The sequence below is a fragment of the Rattus norvegicus genome, chromosome 2, assembly GCF_021556685.1.
Source record: "Rattus norvegicus strain SHRSP/BbbUtx chromosome 2, alternate assembly SHRSP_T2T, whole genome shotgun sequence".
Lineage (NCBI taxonomy): Eukaryota > Metazoa > Chordata > Mammalia > Rodentia > Muridae > Rattus > Rattus norvegicus.
In genome coordinates, this window is record NC_141535.1 from 50816611 (window position 1) to 50843517 (window position 26907).

The window sequence follows — 26907 nt, forward strand, 5'->3', positions numbered from 1 at the left end:
CCAACTTGTCTTCATCAGAGGTCTTGACTTATCAGTTAGACTCCGGATGAACTGGACTAGTCAAGAGTCTGATTTATCTCTTCTTTGTAGCCAGATTTATGGGTAGGGAGATCTTTGCTTTCTGAGGCCCCTGGAATTAAACCAACAAAGGACAGATGGATAAAGAAAGGTTGGTTTAATTATTATTATAGTAGCCATTGGAAAAAAGTGACAGAGGAACAGTTAGGAATTATATATAATCTTTTGTAAAAGTAGAAACATAAGTTGAAATAATAATACAACCTCAAGACGATCCAGTGAAATATTTTTGTGTGTATATATTGTCAATTAAAAAAAACACACACACACACAACTCTGCTTTAAAGGGAATACTTTGCTTTTGAGGCACTTATGAGGGACCGTGGTGGCTCAGAACACAGATTCGAGTTACCCTAAATGAAGTGTTCCTTAGTGGAAGAAGTTATGTAAATTTCTATAATCACAAAAGAAAGCCATGTACATCAGCATAGTCATTACCTGGGAACTACTATCAGAGCAAGGTGGGCAAATATTATTGTATTCTTAGCCACCAAGGTGGTAGAGGTTGGCAATGGGTCAAGTCGCTGTACATGGCAGATTTTTATTTAGAAGTGACAGAGATGTTAGGCCAAATGCAATGGTGGACAGTAAATGGTTACTGGAGAACTAAAGATAGTCCTGAATAGCTTTGACTTTGAATAACTCTGTCTGTGCAGATGGATACATGAGGTTCTAATCATCCAAAGTCAACTGCTCTAGATGTTCAATACAATATGGCCCTTTAAGAGACCTTTTTACAGTACAGGGAAGTCAAGTCATCTACAAATCCATCACTTCCAAAGTGTCATGTTTTGGTGTCATCAAACTCCACTAGCTGTTTTGAGGTGCACAGTTCATTGTATCTTGTGCTTATTATCCTGGTCTTTGGAGCATTAAAATATCTAACCACACCCCATACCCATTAATTGTCCTTTGCCCTCTCCTCCTAGCCTGATAACACTACTGAATTTTTGTCAACTTGACATAAACTAGAGTCACCAGGGAGGAGGAAAACTCAGTGGAGAAATGATCTCCTTTGGATTGGCCTGGGGATGTATCTGTGGGGCATTTTCTTCATTGATCATTGATAATGGGTGATGTAAATGGGAAAAAACAGCTGAGCAAGCCAGAGAATGTGAGCCGGTAAGCAGCATTCTCCATGGTTTTGCCTCAGTTACTGTCTGGGTCTTTCCTTGGCTTCCTTTGATGTTGAATGTAGTACAAGCCAAATGAAGCCTCCTCTTCTGAGTTGCTTTTGGTCAGGAAGCTTTATCAAAGCAAACTAGAATACTATTATACTCTGTTCTGGTATGAATCAGCTTTCCTCTTTCATCTCACACAAATAAGCTGTTTGGGTTTAAATTCTTGTGCTTGACATTTTGCTTAACACAGTTTTCTCTACATTTATATGTTTAGCATTTTAATTGCAGGAGAGGGAGAGAAAGGCCATTTATGGGAAGGGGGAAATGACCTTTTGTACAGCTAAATCAAAACTTAAATACTTTTCAATCAAAATGTTTTGTATTTTGTTACTATTCTGGACTACTTCCAGAGTATATATTTCTATTTATATATCCATATTCTTATTAGTATATTAGAGTTTTGTTTCTCTGATAAATATCTTGGGGCAACAATGTAAAGGAGGCAGGAGTTACTTTGCCTTAGGCCTGGGAGGTTTCAGTGCATGGTTCTCCGGCTCCATTGTTGATGGATCAGCCGGGCAGAACATCATAGTAGAATATTTTGGCCACCTCTTTGTAGTCAGGAAACAGGGACGTTTGGAATGGGATCAAGGATAAAGTTTATACTCCTAGGGCACAGTGACGTAGTCACAAAGCCCACCTTTCCTAACATATTTACTCCAGCAAAGCTGCACCTGTCCAAACAGCACTACCAAGTGGAGACCAAATGTTTAAATCCCTGAGACTATGTGGAACAGTTATCATTCATGCCACCGTGAGTATAATGAGAATTCATAGGAAGCCACTTAATGCCGTGTCTCCTTGGCAGAGCAATAGTAGTAGGTAAGGTCTCACCTAAAGCCCATAACTTGTTTGGACACAGGACAGGTTCTTGGACCTGATAATGGCCCCAAGTAATAGTTTCATTTGGAAGAATGGCCCTTAAATCTTGTCATGGTTACTCCCGTAGCATTTGTGCACTGTTGTACTGCTTGATATATCTTGCCAGGCTGCTTGTAATTTTAGCTAGCAGCCACCACAGCTAGACCAGATTGATTTCTTCCCTCCTCCAATAACTTGCATAGCATCTTTAGCACCATGGAAGTTAGCCATTAGGGTAAAAATTCCAGGTCAATCCCAGCTTGATCGCCCCCCCCCCCCCACATTATTCAAATTTATGATGCCTTTAGCAATAGGCTTTTACTGTCAAGTTCTGGAGCATAACCAAGGACAATGGCAATAGTATGCCACTTTAAGGTCTATGTGATCTTCCTGGCCAGCAACCCAATAGAGGTAACTTACTCCTGACATTGACCAGCATCCTCCTAAGTGGAGGAAACAAGGAAAAAAATCATTTCTACCAAAATCAGGAATAAAACAAGGATATCCACTCCCCCTGTATCAAAATAGTCTTTGCTGTGTGTGTTGTCTATGTGTGTGTGTACATATGGATGTCAAGTGAAAGAGATAAGAGATATAAAAAGGAACGAAGAAGTTAAAAGTGTCTTTTTTGCAGATGATGTGATTCTGTTTATTTATTATTTATTTATTTATTTATTTATTTATTTATTTATTTATTATTTAATGTATAAGAGTATATTCTAGCTGTCTTCAGACACACCAGAAAGGGCATCAGATGCCCATTACAGATGGTTGTGAGCGACCATGCATTTGCTGGGAATTGAACTCCGAACTTCTGGAAGAGCAGTCATTGCTCTTAACCGCTGAGCCATCTCTCCAGCCCTTACCTCAGATACTTAGTGTTCTTCACTGTGGTTCCCCCTTCCTTACTTTCCTTTATAAGCAAAGCTGAAGGAAAGTTTTCTTGCAAGTCACAAAGGCCTAAGGCTGTCATATCTGTCTCCTCTAATTCTTAATAGCTGAATGAGACAGAGGAAGAGCTACTGAGGTGTACACTCCAAATGCTGCACTGCACACTGGCAGGGCCAGACTGAAGCTCGGATTTAACTCTGCTCAGTAAGCATAGATTTGGCAGTTATAGCAAGACGTGAGGATTGAACCATCACTCTCACTCTTCATAAAACCACAGAACTGTTGAATATCCTGGGTCTTTTGAATTTCCCTATAAAATTTAAGCTTTTTTTCCAGTTTCTGTGAATAATGGCATTTGACTTTTGATGGGGATGGCATTGAATCTGTAGACTGTTTTTGGTAGGGCAGCCATTTCCACAGTATTCATCCTACTAAACCACAAGTGTGAGAAGTCTTTCTATTTTCTGGCATGTTCTTTAATTTCTTTCTTCAGTGACTTCAAATTTTCATTGTATTAAAGTTGTTTGCTTCCTAGGTTGGATTTATTCCAAGATATTTTAAAGTTTTTGTAGGTTAATGTTTTTTTTTTCATCTTTATTAACTTGGGTATTTCTTATTTACATTTCAATTGTTATTCCCTTTCCTGGTTTCCAGGCCAACATCCTTCTAACCCCTCTCCTTCCCCTTCTATATGGGTGTTCCCCTCCCAAACCTCCCCCCATTACCGCCCTCCCCCCAACAATCACATTCACTGGGGGTTCAGTCTTAGCAGGACCCAGGGCTTCCCCTTCCACTGGTGCTCTTACTAGGATATTCATTGCTACCTATGAGGTCAGAGTCCAGGGTCAGTCCATGTATAGTCTTTAGGTAGTGGCTTAGTCCCTGGAAGCTCTGGTTGCTTAGCATTGTTGTACATATGGGGTCTCGAGCCCCTTCAAGCTCCTTCAGTCCTTTCTCTGATTCCTTCAACGGGGGTCCCGTTCTCAGTTCAGTGGTTTAATGATGGCATTCGCCACTGTATTTGCCGTATTCCTGCTGTGTCTCTCAGGAGAGATCTATATCCAGTTCCTGTCAGCCTGCACTTCTTTGCTTCATCCATCTTATCTAGTTTGGTGGCTGTATATGTATGAGCCACATGTGGGGCAGGCTTTGAATGGGTGTTCCTTCTGCTTCTGTTCTAAACTTTGCCTCCCTATTCCCTCCCAAGGGTATTCTTGTTCCCCTTTTAAAGAAGGAGTGAAGCATTCACATTTTGATCATCCTTCTTGAGTTTCATGTGTTCTGTGCATCTTGGGTAATTTGGCTAATAGCCACTTACCAATGAGTGCATACCATGTGTGTTTTTCTGTGATTGGGTTACCTCACTCAGCATGATATTTTCCAGTTCCATCCATTTGCCTATGAATTTCAAAAAGTCATTGTTTTTGATAGCTGAGTAGTACTCCATTGTGTAAATGTACCACATTTTCTGTATCCATTCCTCTGTCGAAGGGCATCTGTGTTCTTTCCAGCTTCTGGCTATTATAAATAAGGCTGCTATGAACATAGTGGAGCACGTGTCTTTGTTATATGTTGGGGCATCTTTTGGGTATATGCCCCACAGAGGTATAGCTGGGTCCTCAGGTAGTTCAATGTCCAATTTTCTGAGGAACCTCCAGACTGATTTCCAGAATGGTTGTACCAGTCTGCAATATCACCAACAATGGAGGAGTGTTTCTCTTTGTTCACTTGTAGGTTAATGTTAATGATATTGTTTCACCAAAGGTTTTTCCAAGTGCGTTTATTGTCATTATATAGAAAGACTACTGATTTGTTTGTTTGTTTTAATTTTGCATCCTGCTACATTGATGAAGGTGTTTATCAGTGTCATTTCCTGGCAGTCTTTTTATGGTCCTTATTTTTGTATAAGAGTCACATCATCTGAGCTGGAGAGATGGCTCAGAGGTTAAGAGCACTGAATGCTCTTCCAGAGGTCCTCTTGTGGTGTGTCTGAAGACAGGTATAGTGTACTTGTATACATAAAATATATAAAAAAACTTTAACAATAAGAATCTAAGTAGAGCACTGTTAAACATTGAAATGGTTTGGATACATGTTGTTTATAAAAGTAATGTGTGTGTATATATGTGTATGTGTGTATGCATATAAATATGTGTATACATAATATGTACATAAATATATGTGTGTAAATATATGCGTGTGTATATGTGTGTGTATATTTATGTAGTGAATTTGCCTACAAACATAATGTTCATAACATAATTCCTTGTTCTTTTGTGTTGAGCAGAACAGACCAGAGTATCAGAACAAAACATAACTTTGGAAAGACCTTCTCACCTGGAACTCGAATGCACGTTCACGGCAACTGAGGATGTGATGTCAATGAATGTGACTTGGAAGAAAGATGACGCGCTCCTTGAGACTACTGATGGTTTCAATACAACTAAAATGGGGGACACCTTATACAGTCAATACAGGTTTGTATATAAGGGCACAGACCGCCAGCCACAGCCAGTTTAACTGCACATCTTTCCACTCATAGCATTTTTTTTTTGCAATCATTTAAATGTTCTTATAATATTCTAATTTTCATGTTTACGAAATTATTTCTGTTTTAAAATTTTGATCAATGGCTGTCTTCATTTTTATTAAGTATTTTGGGAAATAAGCTTGAATTTATAACTCTATCTCTAGGTTCACCGTTTTTAATAGCAAACAAATGGGAAAATACTCTTGTTTCCTTGGAGAAGAGCTCAGAGGAACCTTTAATATCAGAGGTGAGTATTTATAACTTCATTATGTTCTGAGATTTCTCATGTCCTTAGGGTTGTAAGTAATTATTGTAAAAAAATAAATGTAGATCAGATGACAGAAAATCATTTGCTTTTCCTTGACTTCCAAGTCCCTTGAACATACTCTTGCCTTTTCCCTCCCCTTTTCTTTCTTCCATTTTTCTTTTATCTCTTAGTTTAAAATACAAAATTTAGTTCAAAGGCCAGCTGCCAAGGTTTTCATAAAGCCTATACATGCCTTAAATTCTTTATTAATTTAGCCCTCTAAACTTCTAGTTTTGAGAACAGTCTTGTAGATTGTGAGTTCCTCCCTTCCCAGACTAGTCAGAGGACCATAAAAGTCTCATACCTCTGTGATGCACAGTGCTACCTGCACTTTGTGTCATTAAGTATGAGCATTTCGAAACACAGTTATGCGTCTTTCAGTGACAGAGACGCAACTTGTGAACTACATCGTTGGGGAATTTCACCTTCAGTATTCTTTATAAGCCTTCATACCCTAGCCCCCCACAGACTGTGGTGTATGTCAGACACTGCTGCTCTGAGGCAAGAACCATACCCAGGAGGTCTGCACTGGAGTAATGGGCACATGGAACACAAAAGACACACTTCTCATGGATAAATTTGCTGGACTGGCAGTGGCGAGGTGAATGACTCTGAAGCCTGATTACTGTGTACTAGTGTAGAGTTTTAAACACAGCACACTTAGGCACTGCTAAATTTAATTTAAAAGTGTTTCTAATAACCATGTGGTGGTGGTACATGCCTTTAATCCCAGCACTTGGGAGACTGAGGCAGGCAGATCTCCACTTTGGGGACAGCCTGGTCCACAGAGCTACTGACAGGACAGCCAGGGCTACACAGAGAAGCCCTGTCTTGAAAAGTCAAACCAACCAATCAACCAAACAAAACCTTTTTAATTTCACAGTTTATTATATTTAACTTGTAGCTTTTTATTTTTAAACAGTTGACCTCTTATAACCATGGCTTAAACCATACTCTATAGCAATCCAAACATTTTATCACATTTAATAAACCTTTTTGGACCTTCATAAATTGCTTTGTTTATAAAGAAGACACTTCCATTGAGTACATCCCTGTTGATGCCTTCTGTTTATACAACTTGACCGCCGTCTGGTCTTCAGAGCCACAAAACATGGTGCTGTTGAGAAGGTCTTTGTTTGGAAGCATGCCCATGGTGGTTTTGCTCACTTTGGTTTTGGTTTTGTTATTTCTGATGAGCAGATAATTCGAGTTGCATGTTCCAATCTCTTGAATAGAATCCATTCTGTGTCAGGGCCCATGGTTTTGGGAATGAATTGAAGTCTTGTTAAGAAAAAGTTTTCATGGAAGTTCTTGATTCGTTTTCTCTCACCTCTTCTCCACTTACCCTTCCACTGGCCGTGGGGATGCTTCTCCTCCGTGTTATGTCAGTTCATTGGTGATGGAAATGCCATTCAGTAGCCTTTTCTTCTTCTTCTTCTTTTTTTTTTTTACAATTTTTATAGAAACCCAGTTATGACATCGCACTCTTCTTCATGGAAACAAACAATTAGAATATGTTCCTCATCATTAAGCAAAACATTACAAGGTCTCAGTGTCCTAATAAAGGCGAATTATTTGAGTTAGATAACCGCTTTCATGAAAATTCCAACATTTTGTGGTAGATTAGTGAACCACAGCTTGCAGGGGTCTGGTAAATGGAGTCTGTTGGCATAGTGATTGCTTGGGCTTTGCTTCATACTGATTTACCAGTCAGTGATCTGACCGTTCCGAAGCCTGAGAAGCTTCTGACGACACACAGATGCTGTGCTGAGGACTCATCCACAGCAGAATGGTCTGCTTCCTCACCGTGGGGTTCTACACCCTTGTCCCTCACCAGGTCCCCTGTACACTCACACTCAAGACTTCTGACTTTTTTTTTTCCAATCATTTCAACATGGAAATTATAATATATCCGTGTAGCTATTCACTTTGGTCTTTACAGTTGCAGGAACTGGGGTCATACTTGCTGACGTTGTGTGTGCTCTTTGTTTAGTTTCTTTTTATCCGATTTAACTTGTGCAACAATAGTCATGGAATATTTTCCTCCTCCCCTTCCTTCTTCCTTCATTTCTTTCCTCCATTCTTCCTTTCCCTTCCTGTTTCCTCCACCTTCCTCCCCCTCCCACTTCTCTCTTTTCCTTCTAATGAACAATGACCGAAACCATAGATACCTTCACTATGTATTTTAGGGTTGTCTTTTCCGGCTTTGTAAAGAGTGGCATTGGAAATAAGATAAGAATTGTGTTGGATCTGTACACTATTTTGCTCAGGAAGCCACACTGCTGGTCCATGAACACGAGGATGTCTCCCATCACCTAGGATATTCTTCCGTTTCCTCCTTTAGTGTCTTCCTATTTTTTTTCTTCAGTGTAAAGGCCTCTACCACCTTGGCTTATTTCTAGTTTTTGTTCGGTTGCTTTCATTGTTTAAGGCTATTGTCAGTGAGATTGTTTTGTTGATTTCTTATTGGCATATGAAAAGCTACTAATTTTCTGTATTGATTGTGTGTGTGTGTGTGTGTGTGTGTGTGTGTGTGTGTGTGTGTGTGTCTGCTCTTTCGTTCAGAACTAAGAGTTTTCTAATGGACTCTACAGGGTCCTCCCCCAACTCTCCCCAACTTGTATCTCCTTCATTTCTTTCTCTTGTTTTTTTTTTCTCTCTAGATAAGGCTTTCAGTTCTATATGGAGTGGGAATGGACATCTTTGTCTCATTAGTGGGATGCTTTTGAGTTATCCCATTTAGAATAGTGAGAAGCTTAAGAATAATAAAGGCTTCCCCTATATATTGTTTTGATCACGGTGAGGTATTTGCTCTGTATTCTGTGGTTCTTATGATAAACAGTGTTGAATTTCTCTCTGACTGGAGTCTAACTGAAGAGGTGGGACAAAACAAGAGGGGAGTGGAATATTTATAGTATCGGAGTAGAAGAAATGGTGTGAGCGTTGATAGAAGGGGCCTAGCATGAGAGTACATGGGAGATGGGAGAGAACAACAAAACCCAAACAAAAACAGCAATAAAAAGACAAAACAAACAAGCAACAGTAACAGCAACCCTAGAGTATAATGTTCTATGTGTACAGTGTAATCCTCTGTGTATCCCATCCCTGGTGGAAGGTCGGTGGGCCCAGTCTTGTACTTCTGTGATTTTGTGAGTACATACATATTGCCATGGTAGAAAGCAGCATGTTACAGCATTCCCTCCCACTCTCTGCCTTTTACATTCTTCCCACCCTCCTATGGGGATATTCCAAGAGCCCTGGAGAAGTTGATGTAGAAACACAGAGAGTGGAAAACACAAGTCACTTATTTTCAGTCTTTGCTCAGTGATGATGTCTGCATTAACCACTTTGCATTAAAAAAAAAAAAAGAAGAAGAAGAAGAAGCCTCTCTATCAAGGGTGAGAGCAACAGTGGGTATAAATGTAGAAATCTAGAAGAGAGCAGTTTAAAAATAGGTGTGTTTAGCATGGCAATTAGAGGTTCCTCCCAGGACCTCTTACCTCCCAGCCAGGAAATGTCCGTCTGTCTGTCTGTCTATCTATCTATCTATTTATCTATCTATCTATCTATCTATCTATCTATCTATCTATCTATCTATCTATCTATCTATCTATCTATCTATCTATCGACTTCTGAGACAAGGTCCCATTTAGCCCAGACTGTTCTCGATCTTAACGAAACCAGGACTAATGTTTGCCCTCCTGCATTAGCTTCCCAAGTGATGATGAGCACGTGCCGCCGTCTTTACCTCCGTCATTCGTTTAATCCTATCTCTCAGGGCTGCGAAAATCCGTTACTTTTAAAATTTGCTTGAAGCGGTTTCATTCAACTCATTCGTTTTTAATGCCCACTTAACGTTAATGTAACTTTTAAGTATGCGCTATATCCTGAAGATACTTATAAAATTAATAACCTGGGTTTCTTCTGGAGAGTCTGTGCTAAAAATAATACTTCAGCAATTTAAATCAATTTATAATTGATTATTGCTTGGAGAAATAATTTTATTTGAGTAGACTTTAAAGGCATCTGTACAACCGTTTATTTCATAGTTGTTACTTCATTAAGTCTGTTAGGCTTATGTAACTGTATATTTTTGCAAATATCTACATGGCTTGCTCATGGTTTTGCTTAGGGAGAATGATCTTTATCAGTACTACAAATTAATATGGATTAAAAAGCTAAGTTTCATGCTCTTTCTTGAGACTATTCTCCGTCTTCTCCACTGTGTTTTACTTTTCTGTAAACTGCATGAGGCAAGCCCAGCTCATGAGCGTAAGACCTCGGGACAATTTACACTGCTTCTGTCCTTAGGGGAGGTGATGTGTTACTGTCACATGGTGCTGATGAGTATGGAACAACATATCTTCTGCTGACCCTGTGTGCCAGTGATGCCAGCCAGAGCAGGAGAGCGGGACAGACGCTAATATGTTGAGAATCATGTGCCACCCGCAAACGCTGGCACGAGTGTTTCTTAGTGGTCTGTCAGATAGTATGAACAAAGGAAGAAAGAAAGAAAGAGAGAGAGAGAGAGAGATAGAGATAGAGATAGATAGAGAGAGAGAGAAGGAAGGAAGGAAGGAAGAAAGAAAGGGAGAAAGAAAGAGAGAGAAGGAAAGAAGGAAGATAGAAAGAAGGAAGGAAAGAAAAAGGAAAGAAAGAAAGAACTTCTGTAAAATTTATTAATATCAAAAATCTCATGATATGCTAAGTAGTGGTAGTATACACCTTTAATCCCAGCACTCAGGAGGCAGAGGCAGGTGGATCTCTGAGCTCGAGGCCAACCTGGTCTACAGTACAAGTTCTAGGACAGTCAGGACTACACAGAGATACCCTGTTTCGAAAAACAAATCTCATCATAGAAAATGCAAAAATTTAATGCTGAGATTTTGGTAATAGAGCATGTATTGAGCCTGGCCCTGGGTCAGTCATCTGTCTTCCCTGAGAGTTTTCCTAATGAGACGGAAGTGACCTAATCGTCACCCACACTTGCCTTAGCTGCCTTTGCTTCCACTAGTTACCCTTGAAGTGAGCATGACTTTGGGCCAGTTTGAGCCTGTGAAGGTACAAGCACAGAGCTTTATTTTTGGAACTTTTGGGAAACTGTTGCTTTCACTAAGTAGACTCAATCCAGGATTTCCAGATGCTACCGTGGGTTAGAAATTCCACCCTCCAGCCCTGAGGCCCCTTCCCATGTGCCCCACTTTATTCAAAGTTTTAAAACACTAAGTTGGTGCATTAGAATACTATTGCCCTGCCCTTGTATCCATACATGTTTCTAGATGTGAGTAGTGGCCCAAAACAAACTATGATTCTCATATAGTTAAAAAGAATTACTAGGTCAGAAGTGGTAGATTCATGTCTTTATTTATTTTTATTGGATATTTTATTTATTTACATTCTAAATGTTATCCCCTTTTCCAGTTTCCCCTCTGCAAACCCCCTATTCCAACCCCCTACCTCTGCCTCTGTGAAGGTACTCACCTACCCACTCACCCACTCTTACCTCACCTCCCTGGCATTCCCCTACACTGGGGCATCAAGCCTTCATAGGACCAAGAGCCTTTCCTCCCATTGATGCCAGACAAGGCCATCCTCTGCTACATATGCAGCTGGAGCCATGGGTCTGTCCAGTATATTCTTTAGTTGGTGGTTTAGTCCCTGGGAGCTGGGGGGGGGGGTTCTGGTTGGTTGATATTGTTGTTCTTCCGGTGGGGTTGCTAACCCTATCAGCTCTTTCAGCCCTTTCTCTGACTCCTCCATTCTGCACCCTCTTCTCAGTTCAATGGTTGGCTGTGAGCTTCTGCCTCTGTACTGGTCAGGCTCTGGCAGAGCCTCTCAGGAGACAACTTTATCAGGCCCCTGTCATCAAGCACTACTTGGCATCCACAATAGTGTCTGGGTTTGGTGCCTGCTTGTGGAATGGATCCCCAAGTGGGATCGTCTCTGAATGGCCTTTCCTTTAGATAGGAGCCAGTCTGGTTTAAAACTTTGTAGATGGGTGGGTGGCCCCACCCCCCAATCAGGGGCTGTGCCTGACAACCTCTGGATATGGTCTTGACAGGTTTTCCCTCCCCTTTGTTGGAAATCTCATCACTCTGGAGGCAGAGGCATGTAGATCTCTTTAAGCCATTCCAGTTTATATATTGAAACCTAGGCCAGCCAGAACTACCCAGTGAGTCCCTAACTCAATATATGTATAATTCAAGTCCATAAGGCTATTGGTCATTACACTGAGCCAAGTAGAGGTGATGGGAAGCTGGGCACTTTTAGAGAAAGCATCTTGTTTAACCAAGTTCTCAATTTCTGCTTGACTAACCGTTGAGACGCATAAGAGAATAATAGGAAAGAGGTTTTGTTTTCAATCTATGAGCTTCTCCGTTTCCGGGTTGTCACCCGATGTTACTTATGTGGACTGTAGCCTGATCCCAGCATTCAGATGAACCAGTTTAAGGTCACAGCCATGGCTTCTTATCCAGCTCTTACAGAATACTTGATTGATTAGCCCTTCTCGCTGCCTGTTCTGTGTCCTGGGCATCTCCTTCACAAAGCTTTACTGAGAAATAGTTTCTCCTGTTGTTGTAGAAATTAACCACAGCCTAGGGTTTCTACCCATGTTGGACAATTTAGTTCCCAGATTAAAAAAAAGGAAACGCATACAACCTTTATATTTACAATAATCCTTAAATAGTACAAAAGCTGGGCAGCTGCCTACCCTCTATGCTGTTAAAATCTACTTTCCAATGGATGACTCTGGCAGACTCGAGTTCCCCAGAACAACCAGGTCTCGGGTGAGGGGGGCACACTCACTATTAACAATAGATAGCAAATGACTAAACCTCAACATCCTGTTTCTCCACTCTCTGTCCAAACTTGACTTTTTCTGCTTCTGCTTCTCAGTTTGTGGATACGTGTCAATCTTTTGGTCGAATTTCAACACATGATTTCCGGCCAAAGCGTGACCTACTTTGAGAAGGAAGCATACTCTGCTGGCTAGTTTTGTGTCAGTTTGACAGAAGGTAGAGTTACTTTGAAAGAAAGAACCTCACATGAGAAAGTGCCCCCACCAGATTGGTCTGTAGTGATGCAATTTCTTGATGTTGGTTGGCGTGGAAGGGCCCACTTCACTGTAGGTGGTGTTAACTCTGGGTTGTTGGTCCTGGGTGCTGTTTAGAAAGCAGGCAGAGGAAACTAGTCAGTAAGCAGCACCCCTCCATGGCCTTGGCAACAGATCCTTCCTCTAGCTCTTTTCCTGCCCTGAGTTCTTGTCCTGATTTCTCTTAGTGATGAGGTGTGACCTGAGAGTTGTAAGCTGAAATAAACCCTTCCTTCCCCAAGTTATTTTAAGTCATGGTGTTTCATCACCTCAATAGAAACCTTAACAGAAGTATGTGCCAGCTTTGAAAAATAGAGTATCTAAAAGATAAAGATCTCAGGATAACAAAACCTGACCCTGACCAATGCTGGGCTTCAGAATTTGCCCTTCAGAACACTGTTAACCTAATGGTGAGCTGAGGCTGCCTCAAGAAGTTCATGAACCAGGGGTCTAAAAGAACCTTCTCTTTCTGCTTTTCCAAATGGTCCTTGAGAAGTGTGGCTCAGCTCCATTTCAGGTTTGGAGGGCACCTTGTGGCTTCAGAAAAAGGTGAGGCAAGTTCTCATCTGTGCTTGATTTGTAGGTCTCTATTTGGCACCTCTTCCAAAATAAGGGGAGCCCTCTATGCCCTAGAGTGAACCATCAGCCGTCAAACATGGTGCTACCATAATAGAGCCTCACCTACTGCTTCGTGCTTTGTGAAGAAGTCTGGTGAGATGGTGGCGTGGTGCAGCATGAGGGTGCTTTGTCAGGATATCCGAGAGTAGCTCAGTCCCCCGCTCTCCAGTCTCCCCTCCTCACAACAAAACCACAGATAGGGAAACATGCATAAAGAGGAACCAGATAACATGACTGTTGGCTAGCTAGGAATATAAGCCTATCTATCGAATCTCAGGAAGTGTGACAGCGTGGGCACTTACGGCTTACTGATTGATCAAAGTGGACTAATCTATTCTCTACCACCTGAACTCAGCAGTGCTGATGACTCTGAGAAGAAGATGACCAGTCATCTGAGTAGTGGGGAAACAGGATCAATAGAGATGGCATTGTTTATTTCTCTAAATTTCCAGTTCTAGAAAACAGACCAGCCAGCCAGTGTACTACAATACTAGCGAGTACTGTCAGTGTCAGTTCTGCTCTCTAGGGCTCCAACAGGAGTGCTGAGTGAATGAAAGGGATTTACATAGAGTCTAGCAGAGACCTCGGTCCACGGACCGTTGTCCAGCCCGAGGCAGCTCCCACCACCAATTTTTAGTGAGGAAATTGACCCTGCCCTAAGCAAAAACAAATCAGAATAAAATGTTCTGGGATCCTGCCTAGATGAGCCTTTACCATTTTGACGTTTAATCATTTTCTTTTCCTCAATAACTTAAAATATACTCGTTATATTAGTAGCAAGACAGATGGTCTGCTCTTTCCCTTGGATCTGGGAATTGCTTCCCATTTTCTCAGAACAGTTAGTTTCCTCCATATCAGAGCCATCTGGATTATAAGTGAGTCCCGAGGTGATTTCAGTATTCAGAGGATGTGGGACTAAGCATATAGAAGTAGCGACCTATGTGGGAGATGTCTCTCCCACATGCCCTTTCCACCGAAATCCATTTAGATTAAAATTGTTTTCCTAAAGTTTTAGCTCTTGTTTTTTTTTTTTAATCAAATTATTGTCTGCTTTTCTTCTGTATTTTCTCATTGTAAACTATATGCTGTAAGCGAGGTGTTTCCTTTTTATTCTTAGCCTTCGAGTGAGTATCCTTTCTCTTCCACATAGGAGGTCTAGAAGGAAGGTTGTTCTGATCTTTTAAGACAGCTGTTTCTAATCATTCGTAAGGACCTAGCCGGGCAGCCCGGTTTAGATTGTTAAAACTTCTGAACGACTGCACACATGCCTAATGTTAGCCAGTGCTCGGCTGTGTGGTCTGCACGGTAGAAGCCTCACGGCTTCTAGGAAGAGTTGTCTACAGTATGGCATTTGGATGGACTAGGGTCTCTAGAGTCTGCAGCTAATGTTTCTTCATGCTTCTTCTTTCCCTTCTGTCTCGACACTTTATTCATCCTCTCCTCAGCGTCTCCCTTTCCAGATGGTCTGGGTGAATCATACAGGAACTCGGTTGACGGTTCGTGAGTGATTTCAGACGTCTACACAGTTCTAAGATGTACATACGTGAAGTACAGTCCTCCCTCACTTCCCTCTGTAGAACTCATTTCTCCTCTGCTCCCAAAGGCTAGCTAGCTGACCTAAAAACCACAGTGGACAATAATTTTCTCATGAAGGTGGCTAATTGCACGACGTATAAAGGGCACAGCCATTAATTACGGGGAATCATGATTAAGGGAGCTATATCGGGGCATCATCCCAATAAAAGTTGGAACCGTTGTGACAGTTATCATGTACCAAGCACTTTCCATTTGTTGAACTCTCGTGTAACCCTTTACGAGAACATAGCAGAAGTATAATGCCCTACCCATAAGATACTTATAGGTAGCATGGCTGTCATATGTGCCAAATATTTGTTCCCCGGCTGGAACTCTTTTTTTTTTTTTTTTTTTTTATTAACTTGAGTATTTCTTATATACATTTTGAGTGTTATTCCCTATCCCGTTTCCGGACAAACATCCCACTCCCCCCTCCCCTTCCTTATGGGTGTTCCCCTCCCAACCCTCCCCCCATTGCCGCCCTCCCCCCATAGTCTAGCTCACTGGGGGTTCAGTCTTAGCAGGACCCAGGGCTTCCCCTTCCACTGGTGCTCTTACTAGGATATTCATTGCTACCTATGGGGTCAGAGTCCAGGGTCAGTCCATGTATAGTCTTTAGGTAGTGGCTTAGTCCCTGGAAGCTCTGGTTGCTTGACATTGTTGTACTTTTGGGGTCTCGAGCACCTTCAAGCTCTTCCAGTTCTTTCTCTGATTCCTTCAACGGGGGACCTATTCTCAGTTCAGTGGTTTGCTGCTGGCATTCGCCTCTGTATTTGCTGTATTCTGGCTGTGTCTCTCAGGAGCGATCTACATCCAGCTCCTGTCGGTCTGCACTTCTTTGCTTCATCCATCTTGTCTACTTGGATGGCTGTATATGTATGGGCCACATGTGGGGCAGGCTCTGAATGGGTGTTCCTTCAGTCTCTGTTTTAATCTTTGCCTCTCCCTTCCCTGCCAAGGGTATTCTTTTTCCTCATTTAAAGAAGGAGTGAAGCATTCACATTTTGATCATCCGTCTTGAGTTTCGTTTGTTCTAGGGATCTAGGGTAATTGAAGCATTTGGGCTAATAGCCACTTATCAATGAGTGCATACCATGTATGTCTTTCTGTGATTGGGTTAGCTCACTCAGGATGATATTTTCCAGTTCCAACCATTTGCCTACGAATTTCATAAACTCGTTGTTTTTGATAGCTGAGTAATATTCCATTGTGTAGATGTACCACATTTTCTGTATCCATTCCTCTGTTGAAGGGGATCTGGGTTCTTTCCAATTTCTGGCTATAATAAATAAGGCTGCGATGAACATAGTGGAGCACGTGTCTCTTTTATATGTTGAGGCATCTTTTGGGTATATGCCCAAGAGAGGTATAGCTGGATCTTCAGGCAGTTCCATGTCCAATTTTCTGAGGAACCTCCAGACTGATTTCCAGAATGGTTGTACCAGTCTGCAATCCCACCAACAATGGAGGAGTGTTCCTCTTTCTCCACGTCCTCGCCAGCATCTGCTGTCACCTGAGTTTTTGATCTTAGCCATTCTCACTGGTGTGAGGTGAAATCTCAGGGTTGTTTTGATTTGCATTTCCCTTATGACTAAAGATGTTGAACATTTCTTTAGGTGTTTCTCAGCCATTCGGCATTCCTCAGCTGTGAATTCTTTGTTTAGCTCTGAACCCCATTTTTTAATAGGGTTATTTGTTTCCCTGTGGTCTAACTTCTTGAGTTCTTTGTATATTTTGGATATAAGGCCTCTATCTGTTGTACGATTGGTAAAGATCTTTTCCCAATCTGTTGGTTGCCGTTTTGTCCTAACCACAGTGTCCTTTGCCTTACAGAAGCTTTGCAGTTTTATGAGATCCCATTTGTCGATTCTTGATCTTAGAGCATAAGCCATTGGTGTTTTGTTCAGCAAATTTTTTCCAGTGCCCATGTGTTCCAGATGCTTCCCTAGTTTTTCTTCTATTAGTTTGAGTGTGTCTGGTTTGATGTGTAGGTCCTTGATCCACTTGGACTTAAGCTTTGTACAGGGTGATAAGGATGGATCGATCTGCATTCTTCTACATGTTGTCCTCCAGTTGAACCAGCACCATTTGCTGAAAATGCTATCTTTTTTCCATTGGATGGTTTTGGCTCCTCTGTCAAAAATCAAGTGACCATAGGTGTGTGGGTTCATTTCTGGGTCTTCAATTCTATTCCATTGGTCTATCTGTCTGTCTCTGTACTAATACCATGCAGTTTTTATCACTATTGTTCTGTAATACTGCTTGAGTTCAGGGATAGTGATTCCCCCTGAAGTCCTTTTATTGTTGAGGATAGCTTTAGCTATCCTGGGTTTTTTGTTATTCCAGATGAATTTGCAAATTGTTCTGTCTAACTCTTTGAAGAATTGGATTGGTATTTTGATGGGGATTGCATTGAATCTGTAGATTGCTTTTGGTAAAATGGCCATTTTTACTATATTAATCCTGTCAATCCATGAGCATGGGAGATCTTTCCATCGTCTGAGGTCTTCAATTTCTTTCCTCAGTGTCTTGAAGTTCTTATTGTACAGATCTTTTTCTTGCTTGGTTAAAGTCACCCCGAGGTACTTTATATTATTTGGGTCTATTATGAAGGGTGTCGTTTCCCTAATTTCTTTCTCGGCTTGTTTCTCTTTTGTGTAGAGGAAGGCTACTGATTTATTTGAGTTAATTTTATACCCAGCCACTTTGCTGAAGTTGTTTATCAGCTTTAGTAGTTCTCTGGTGGAACTTTTGGGATCACTTAAATATACTATCATGTCGTCTGCAAATAGTGATATTTTGACCTCTTCTTTTCTGATCTGTATCCCCTTGATCTCCTTTTGTTGTCTGATTGCTCTGGCTAGAACTTCAAGAACTATATTGAATAAGTACAGAGAGAGTGTGCAGCCTTGTCTAGTCCCTGATTTTAGTGGGATTGCTTCAAGTTTCTCTCCATTTAGTTTAATGTTAGCAACTGGTTTGCTGTATATGGCTTTTACTATGTTTAGGTATGGGCCTTGAATTCCTATTCTTTCCAGGACTTTTATCATGAAGGGGTGTTGAATTTTGTCAAATGCTTTCTCAGCATCTAATGAAATGATCATGTTGTTCTGTTCTTTCAGTTTGTTTATATGATGGATCACGTTGATGGTTTTCCGTATATTAAACCATCCCTGCATGCCTGGGATGAAGCCTACTTGATCATGGTGGATGATTGTTTTGATGTGCTCTTGAATTCGGTTTGCCAGAATTTTATTGAGTATTTTTGCATCGATATTCATAAGGGAAATTGGTCTGAAGTTCTCTTTCTTTGTTGTGTCTTTGTGTGGTTTATGTATAAGAGTAATTGTGGCTTCGTAGAAGGAATTCGGTAGGGCTCCATCTGTTTCAATTTTGTGGAATAGTTTGGATAATATTGGTATGAGGTCTTCTATGAAGGTTTGATAGAATTCTGCACTAAACCCGTCTGGACCTGGGCTCTTTTTGGTTGGGAGAACTTTAATGACTGCTTCTATTTCCTTAGGAGTTATGGGGTTGTTTAAGTGGTTTATCTGTTCCTGATTTAACTTCGATACCTGGTATCTGTCTAGGAAATTGTCCATTTCCTGAAGATTTTCAAGTTTTCTTGAATATAGGTTTTTATAGTAAGATCTGATGATTTTTTGAATTTCCTCTGTATCTGTTGTTATGTCTCCCTTTTCATTTCTGATTTTGTTAATTTGGACGCACTCTCTGTGTCCTCTCGTTAGTCTGGCTAAGGGTTTATCTATCTTGTTGATTTTCTCAAAGAACCAACTTTTGGTTCTGTTGATTCTTTCTATGGTCCTTTTTGTTTCTACTTGGTTGATTTCTGCTCTGAGTTTGATTATTTCCTGCCTTCTACTCCTCCTGGGTGTATTTGCTTCTTTTTGTTCTAGAGCTTTTAGGTGTGCTGTCAAGCTGCTGACATATGCTCTTTCCTGTTTCTTTCTGCAGGCACTCAGCTCTATGAGTTTTCCTCTTAGCACAGCTTTCATTGTGTCCCATAAGTTTGGGTATGTTGTACTTTCATTTTCATTAAATTCTAAAAAGTTTTTAATTTCTTTCTTTATTTCTTCCTTGACCAGGTTATCATTGAGTAGAGCATTGTTCAATTTCCACGTATATGTGGGCATTCTTCCCTTATTGTTATTGAAGACCAGTTTTAGGCCGTGGTGGTCCGATAGCACGCATGGGATTATTTCTATCTTTCTGTACCTGTTGAGGCCCGCTTTTGACCAATTATATGGTCAATTTTGGAGAAAGTACCATGAGGAGCTGAGAACAAGGTATATCCTTTTGCTTTAGGATAGAATGTTCTATAAATATCCGTTAAGTCCATTTGGCTCATGACTTCTCTTAGTCTGTCGACATCACTGTTTAATTTCTGTTTCCATGATCTGTCCATTGATGAGAGTGGGGTGTTGAAATCTCCCACTATTATTGTGTGAGGTGCAATGTGTGTTTTGAGCTTTAGTAAGGTTTCTTTTACGTATGTAGGTGCCCTTGTATTTGGGGCATAGATATTTAGGATTGAGAGTTCATCTTGGTGGATTTTTCCTTTGATGAATATGAAGTGTCCTTCCTTATCTTTTTTGATGACTTTTAGTTGGAAATTGATTTTATTTGATATTAGAATGGCTACTCCAGCTTGCTTCTTCTGACCATTTGCTTGGAAAGTTGTTTTCCAGCCTTTCACTCTGAGGTAGTGTCTGTCTTTGTCTCTGAGGTGTGTTTCCTGTAGGCAGCAGAATGCAGGGTCCTCGTTGCGTATCCAGTTTGTTAATCTATGTCTTTTTATTGGGGAGTTGAGGCCATTGATATTGAGAGATATTAAGGAATAGTGATTATTGCTTCCCATTATATTCATATTTGGAAGTGAGGTTATGTTTGTGTGCTTTCATTCTCTTTGTTTTGTTGCCAAGACGATTAGTTTCTTGCTTCTTCTAGGGTATAGCTTGCCTCCTTATGTTGGGCTTTACCATTTATTATCCTTTGTAGTGCTGGATTTGTAGAACGATATTGTGTAAATTTGGTTTTGTCATGGAATATCTTGGTTTCTCCATCAATGTTAATTGAGAGTTTTGCTGGATACAGTAACCTGGGCTGGCATTTGTGTTCTCTTAGGGTCTGTATGACATCAGTCCAGGATCTTCTGGCCTTCATAGTTTCTGGCGAGAAGTCTGGTGTGATTCTGATAGGTCTGCCTTTATATATTACTTGACCTTTTTCCCTTACTGCTTTTAATATTCTTTCTTTATTTTGTGCGTTTGGTGTTTTGACTATTATGTGACAGGAGGTGTTTCTTTTCTGGTCCAATCTATTTGGAGTTCTGTAGGCTTCTTGTATGTCTATGGGTATCTCTTTTTTTAGGTTAGGGAAGTTTTCTTCTATGATTTTGTTGAAGATATTTACTGGTCCTTTGAGCTGGGAGTCTTCACTCTCTTCTATACCTATTATCCTTAGGTTTGATCTTCTCATTGAGTCCTGGATTTACTGTATGTTTTGGACCAGAAGCTTTTTCCGCTTTATATTATCTTTGACAGTTGAGTCAATGATTTCTATGGAAACTTCTGCTCCTGAGATTCTCTCTTCCATGTCTTGTATTCTGTTGGTGAAGCTTGTATCTACAGCTCCTTGTCTCTTCTTTTGGTTTTCTATATCCAGGGTTGTTTCCATGTGTTCTTTCTTGATTGCTTCTATTTCCATTTTTAATTCCTTCAACTGTTTGATTGTGTTTTCCTGGAATTCTTTCAGGGATTTTTTCGTCTCCTCTGTATGGGCTTCTACTTCTTTATTTATGTTTTCCTGGAATTCTTTCAGGCATATTTGCGATTCGTCTCTGTAGGCTTCTACTTGTTCTCTAAGGGAGTTCTTCACGTCTTTCTTGAAGTCCTCCCGCATTATGATCAAAAATGATTTTGAAACTAGATCTTGCTTTTCTGGTGTGTTTGGATATTCCATGTTTGTTTTGATGGGAGAATTGGGCTCCGATGGCGCCATGTAGTCTTGGTTTCTGTTGCTTGGGTTCCTGTGCTTGCCTCTCGCCATCAGATTATCTCTAGTGTTACTTTGTTCTGCTATTTCTGACAGTGGCTAGACTGTCCTATAAGCCTGTGTGTCAGGAGTGCTATAGACCTGTTTCCCTCTCTTTCAGTCAGTTATGGGGACAGAGTGTTCTGCTTTCGGGCGTGTAGTTTTTCTTCTCTACAGGTCTTCAGCTGTTCCTGTGGGCCTGTGTCTTGAGTTCACCAGGCAGCTTTCTTGCAGCAGAAAAGTTGGTCTTACCTGTGGTCCCGAGGCTCAAGTTCGCTCGTGGGGTGCTGCCCAGGGGCTCTCTGCAGGGACAGCAACCAGGAAGACCTGTGCCGCCTCTTCCGGGAGCTTCAGTGCACCAGGGTTCCAGATGGCCTTTGGTGTTTTCCTCTGGCGTCCGAGATGTATGTACAGAGAGCAGTCTCTTCTGGTTTCCCAGGCTTGTCTGCCTCTCTGAAGGTTCAGCTCTCCCTCCCACGGGATTTGGGTGCAGAGAACTGTTTATCCGGTCTGTTTCCCTCAGGTTCTGGCGGTGTCTCAGGCAGGGGTCTTGCCGCTCCTGGGCCCTCCCCCACGGGAGCCCAGAGGCCTTATACAGTTTCCTCTTGGGCCAGGGATGTGGGCAGGGGTGAGCAGTGTTGGTGGTCTCTTCCGCTCTGTCGCCTCAGGAGTGCCCACCTGACCAGGCGGTTGGGTCTCTCTCTCTCTCATGGGGTCTGGGAGCAGAGAGCTGCTGCGGGCCGGGATCCGCGGGTGTGGGACTTCCGGTAAAACCCCGGCTGGAACTCTTATGTGCACGGCATTGTTAGAAAGGTGCTGACTCCTTCCAACACTTAGACCTGATCTTAGAGATAATCCTTAGGAACTTCTGCTTAGCAGGTGTCAGTCAGTTTGGCGTGTGAGTTAGGAAAAGGAATGCTAAGCTCTTCCTGTAGGGTTGGCCTACCAGTTTCTTCTGGGTGGGATGATCGGAATCCAAGCACCTTAATCTATTCATATATGCTCACCTCTAATCATGTCCCCTAGTGATGTCACAAAGTGCCTGTCTCGACTGTGCTGCCTGATTGGTGGTTCATATCCTTGGTTTCTTTAAAACTGTCTGTAATGACTAGTTTAATCAAACCATGCATCTGTGGTTACAGAGTATGAGAACCAGCATCTCAGGTTACTTTCTGCCACTGGAGTTAAAGCACTATCCCCAAGGCAACTTAGAGAGCAAAGAGTTTATTTGGGCTGACGGCTCCAGAGGTTTAAGAGTCCATCATAGAAGGGAAGTATGGTGGCCCGAGCAGAAGCTGTGCGCTCACATCTTAAAACTCAAGCCGGAGGCAGGAAAATCAAACTCAAGGGCCACACGTTTTTATGCTGTCAAAATCCGCTGAACACTGTGTTGAGCAAGGCCACACCCTAAACCTCCCTAAACAGTCACCAACAGGGACCACGTATTCAAAGGTCAGAGACTGTGGAAGACACTTTCAACGTATCACAGCCACTGATGTAGAGATTGCCCCATCTGTCATCATTTAATTAGTGAAGTATTTATGTCTGAGTTAGTGGTGTCCTCGTCTCCTGTGCCTCTCTTTCCTGATGACAGGGCCCCACCACACGCCATTGATCATCCTGAAGAGAACAAGGATGATCTGTATAAGTAGATCAAGCCCAGTGACTTGGCTTCACTTTAAACAGTTACAGATAGAACCTTTTTCTATCTCTGACACTGGGGCCATGCTCACCTAAGGACAGAAGCCACCAAAGAAACCCTAGTTTTGGTCCTTTTTTGGTTATTAACAGTATAATTTCTTTTCCAATAGTTACTGTTTTATTTTTTCTGATTCCCATCTTTACAATTCATGCATCATGAATAGGCTCAGTAGAAAATTCAAGAACCCCTGGACAGCACATATTTTATCTAGAGTCCGTCCTTGCTGTAGAAGTAGAAAATCTTCTTAATCTCTGCACTTGAAAGTAAATTTTGACCCCATAATATAACCTTTAGATACTACAGTAGTTTTTATCTATTTTCCTTTGCTTGTTAACTTAGTAAGCAGAACATACAAATTTTTAAAAAATCTTTAAATTAGTAAAATTAGAAAAAAGAAAGAAAACAAAGGTATCATTATTGATCCATCTCCAGACAGGGCAAATTTTGCCTTGTGGCTTTCCAGTGAGTACTTCTGTTGATGTGTTAGAGTTTCTCTAAGCAGACTGTTCAGGTATTTAAATTTTCATTTTTCCGACTTTGGGTTCCTCATCATTGTTACTAATTGTGTATACTTCAAACTTTCCTGACTAAGAGACTTACCATAGTTAGCGTCAGTGTATGTTCTTTTGAAATCATGCTGTAACTCTTTTTAGCTCTCTCGTTTTCTGTGCTCTAATTTTCCCTTGACAGTGCAGGGCTCTGCACCCTGGGCCTGCACTCTCCATGGAGCCACATCCCTGTTCCCCCTCTACTTTCCTTTGTCCCTTTGTGTCACCACCTTTTTTGACTCTGCTGGCTCTTTACAAATCTGCACCAATTAAGACTGTTTTCTCGCCTGAAAATGTTGCCTTTTTATTCATGCCTCGTAAGGGTAAAGCTCTGAAGAAACTTCCAGTATCTCAGTCAGTGGGAAGAAAGAACAGCCTTAAGAGGAGGACACTTTTTTTTTTTTTTTGCTCAACAATTTAATAGTTAATAGTTTGTTGCAAACGTGGAATGGTTAGAGTTTTAATCACTGGAGGCTTCCCTTCCAGTTGTCTATTGCAGTCATCCATCCAGGACTATTAACCACTACTGCTGATGTCTCCTAAAGACTACAAGTTGGTTTTATTTTATGTATAGTCAGAATTGCGCAAAGAGAACAATACATTAGGGAGAAAAGAAGTGGGGAAATGTCTGCAAGTCTAGTACATTTCTTTTGCTTAAACCATTTCAATAATACACATTTTTTTCCTAATTTTTTTCTTAGTACCCAAAGTTCATGGGAAAAACAAGCCTTTGATCACTTACGTGGGGGATTCTACTGTGCTGAAGTGTGAATGTCAAAATTGTCTTCCTTTAAATTGGACTTGGTACATGAGTAATGGAACTGCACAGGTAAGATGGTATTTCCTGGGGCTAGGAAGACGATTCAGTTGGTGAAAGTGCTTGCCCTTCAAGCTGGAGGACCAGAGTTTGGATCCCCTGTACCCATATAGAAAGTGAGGCACACTAGTAATCCAAGTGTTAGAGAGGTGGGAGACAGGATGATCAGGATGATCCCAGAGGCTTGCTGGCCTCACAGTCGAGTATTGCTAGTGAAATCAAGATTTAATGAGAGACTCTCCCAAAAACCAAGTGCAGTGCAATTGTGGAAGGCACTGGATGCTTATCTGTGGCTTCCACATACACCACACATAAAAGCATGCTCACACACCCACTCACACAGGTATACACACATGTAAACACAAAAGATCTTTCTCTGATTTGAAGAAAACAAAACAAGAAAACTTTTAGTTCATAAATAAGATTATAACTGGCTTAAAATTCCTAGGAAAACTAATATTTCTATTATAACTGGTAATTACCAAGTGACCAAGGTAATAAATGGAATTGTCATTGGGTGTTCTCAGGGTACTATATTATATGTGTGAAGACACTTTTAATGCTTTATTGGGCCATATTCAACTCTTTTTTTTTTTTTTTTTAGATTTTGCAATTTATTCTTTAAAAGAAAATTCGTCGAAATATAATTAAAATTTATTTTCAGGATAGGCATGATGGCTTGTGCATGTAATCCCAGTACTGAGGAAACTGAGACAGGAAGATTGCTTTGTGTTTAACCTGGACCAAAGAAACGGGACCATTTAAAACCAGACTAACCAAGGCTGAATAGCAAGGCTCTGCTACAAAACAAAATTAGAAATAAACAAAGGAGAGACTCGTTGCCTGGTGTAGGGACAGATGCCTGTAATCCAAGACCTGTGGGAAGGTGAAGCGGGATGATCGTTGTGTTTTCAAACCATGTATAGAGAGTTTGATGATACCTCAGACTCTGTAACAAGGCACAGCCAAAGTATTTGTAGTTGACAAGGCTAGAAATAAGTTTAATAAAAAAGCCTCACTTTTTGCCAGTAACTAGGGACACAAAAAACAAAATGCCAGACTCCCTTTCCAGCTTGTCTCCTGAAATATCCGACACGTTTCACCATTTGACAACCATTTGAGCAAAAAAAAACAAAACAAACGAACAAACAAAAAAACAAACAAAAACAAAAACAAAACAAAAAAAACAAAGGTAAATTTGGTCACTTAAACTTAGGTCTTGGGTTTTTTTGGGTCATTGGCCCTATGGGGTGCTTTAGGCATTGGGGGAAGGAGTGGGATGGTGCATTTCAAAGCTTTATACATCTAAGACAATTGACCTTATAGAGCTGTTGGGAAGAAAACAAGAGTGTCCAGTGAATAAATTATCCACTTCCTCACTCAGATTGCCTCAAAGAGCTTGAAACTTGGGACATGGTATTCTAGGGGTACTCTTATCATTCCTTGGTGCTAATGAGTATTCAAATTAAAATCCCATTGAAGAAAATCTGTAATTCTATATGGAGCACATGAAGCAACAGATCTTGTAATGAGGTGTTAATTTCGTCTGAAAGAAACTGGATGCTTTGGAAGAAAGGCCGGGGAAGGAGCATGTCTGCTTCTGTGATAATGATAATACTTTAAAGCTCCAGGAAAATGGCTGGAGGCAGTTTAAACAAGGAGTCCTCTGCCTTTTGTCTTATGGCTGATTAGGGCAGGTAGCTGGAAATGACATATAAATGTAAAACCAAGCATCAGCTGTGGTCTTTGGAATACATAGCCTAATAAATTCATGCAGACGTGATAGCAGACAAACTGGAGCCTGAGTCAACTTATATTAACGTCATAGAATGTCCTTCTGGGCATCCTTGTGCTTTTCTGTAGGAATCATTATCCTCTTACTTTGGCATTGAGCCTGGATGAGACAGGGCCAGGGAAGGGGTCGCAGGTCAACATTTTAATTCAAGTACCATTTCAAAATGAAAGTCATCATCGGTGTCAGAATTAGCTCTGAACTTTTTCTTAAACTTCAGTCTGCTGATTTATTGTCTCTGATTCATATGGTGGTTTTTGTCCTATTATCAGTCCATGCTGCCTGTCTACATAGAGATGGGCAACGATCTTTATTCCTCTTCCCAAATACATGTGCAGAGAATTCTTCCTTGGATAACCTCTGAGAACATTTATGTGCAGATTAGCACTTAATTGAACATCTCAGGCCAGTGATTGAGGAGTAAAGGCATCAAGTGTCCTGAGAATAAAATTTAATTTAAATAGACTAAGTATAACGGCTTCTAAGTGTGAGTGTGTGAGCCTGAGGAAAACCCAGTAGATCTCAGAAGCTAGTCTACCTGGGAGAGGAAGAAACTGGGGCATGAAAGGGGGGAACTGGGGTCTAAGACATCACAGAGAGCTGGCCACTGGAGCTGCTCCTGGCCGTCAGTGTAGGGAACTAGTGCTGTCAGGCTAGATTAATCTTCAGAGGAATGGCCAGAACACTGTCTTTAGAGGAGCATTGTTCCTTTTGTACCTGTCTGTCTTTGTGGAGAGCTAGTCATACATGAGAATGAAAACCCAAGATGACTGGACCTGATTTTCTGCCTTGAATTCTCACCTAATAGTTACTAATGGTGACCTAGACATACACTTGTCTAGCTGAATAGACTTTCCCCC

General features: G+C 41.1%; 1 protein-coding gene across 1 annotated transcript in view; it reads left to right on the top strand.

Moving 5' to 3' along the window:
* Emb (embigin) overlaps positions 1 to 26907 on the top strand; it is a 54571-nt gene that overhangs the window by 22478 nt on the left and 5186 nt on the right. Inside the window, 3 exon segments of the mRNA NM_053719.1 lie at positions 5299 to 5488; positions 5706 to 5788; positions 24140 to 24267. Of these exon segments, the coding sequence (NP_446171.1) occupies positions 5299 to 5488; positions 5706 to 5788; positions 24140 to 24267 (401 nt within the window).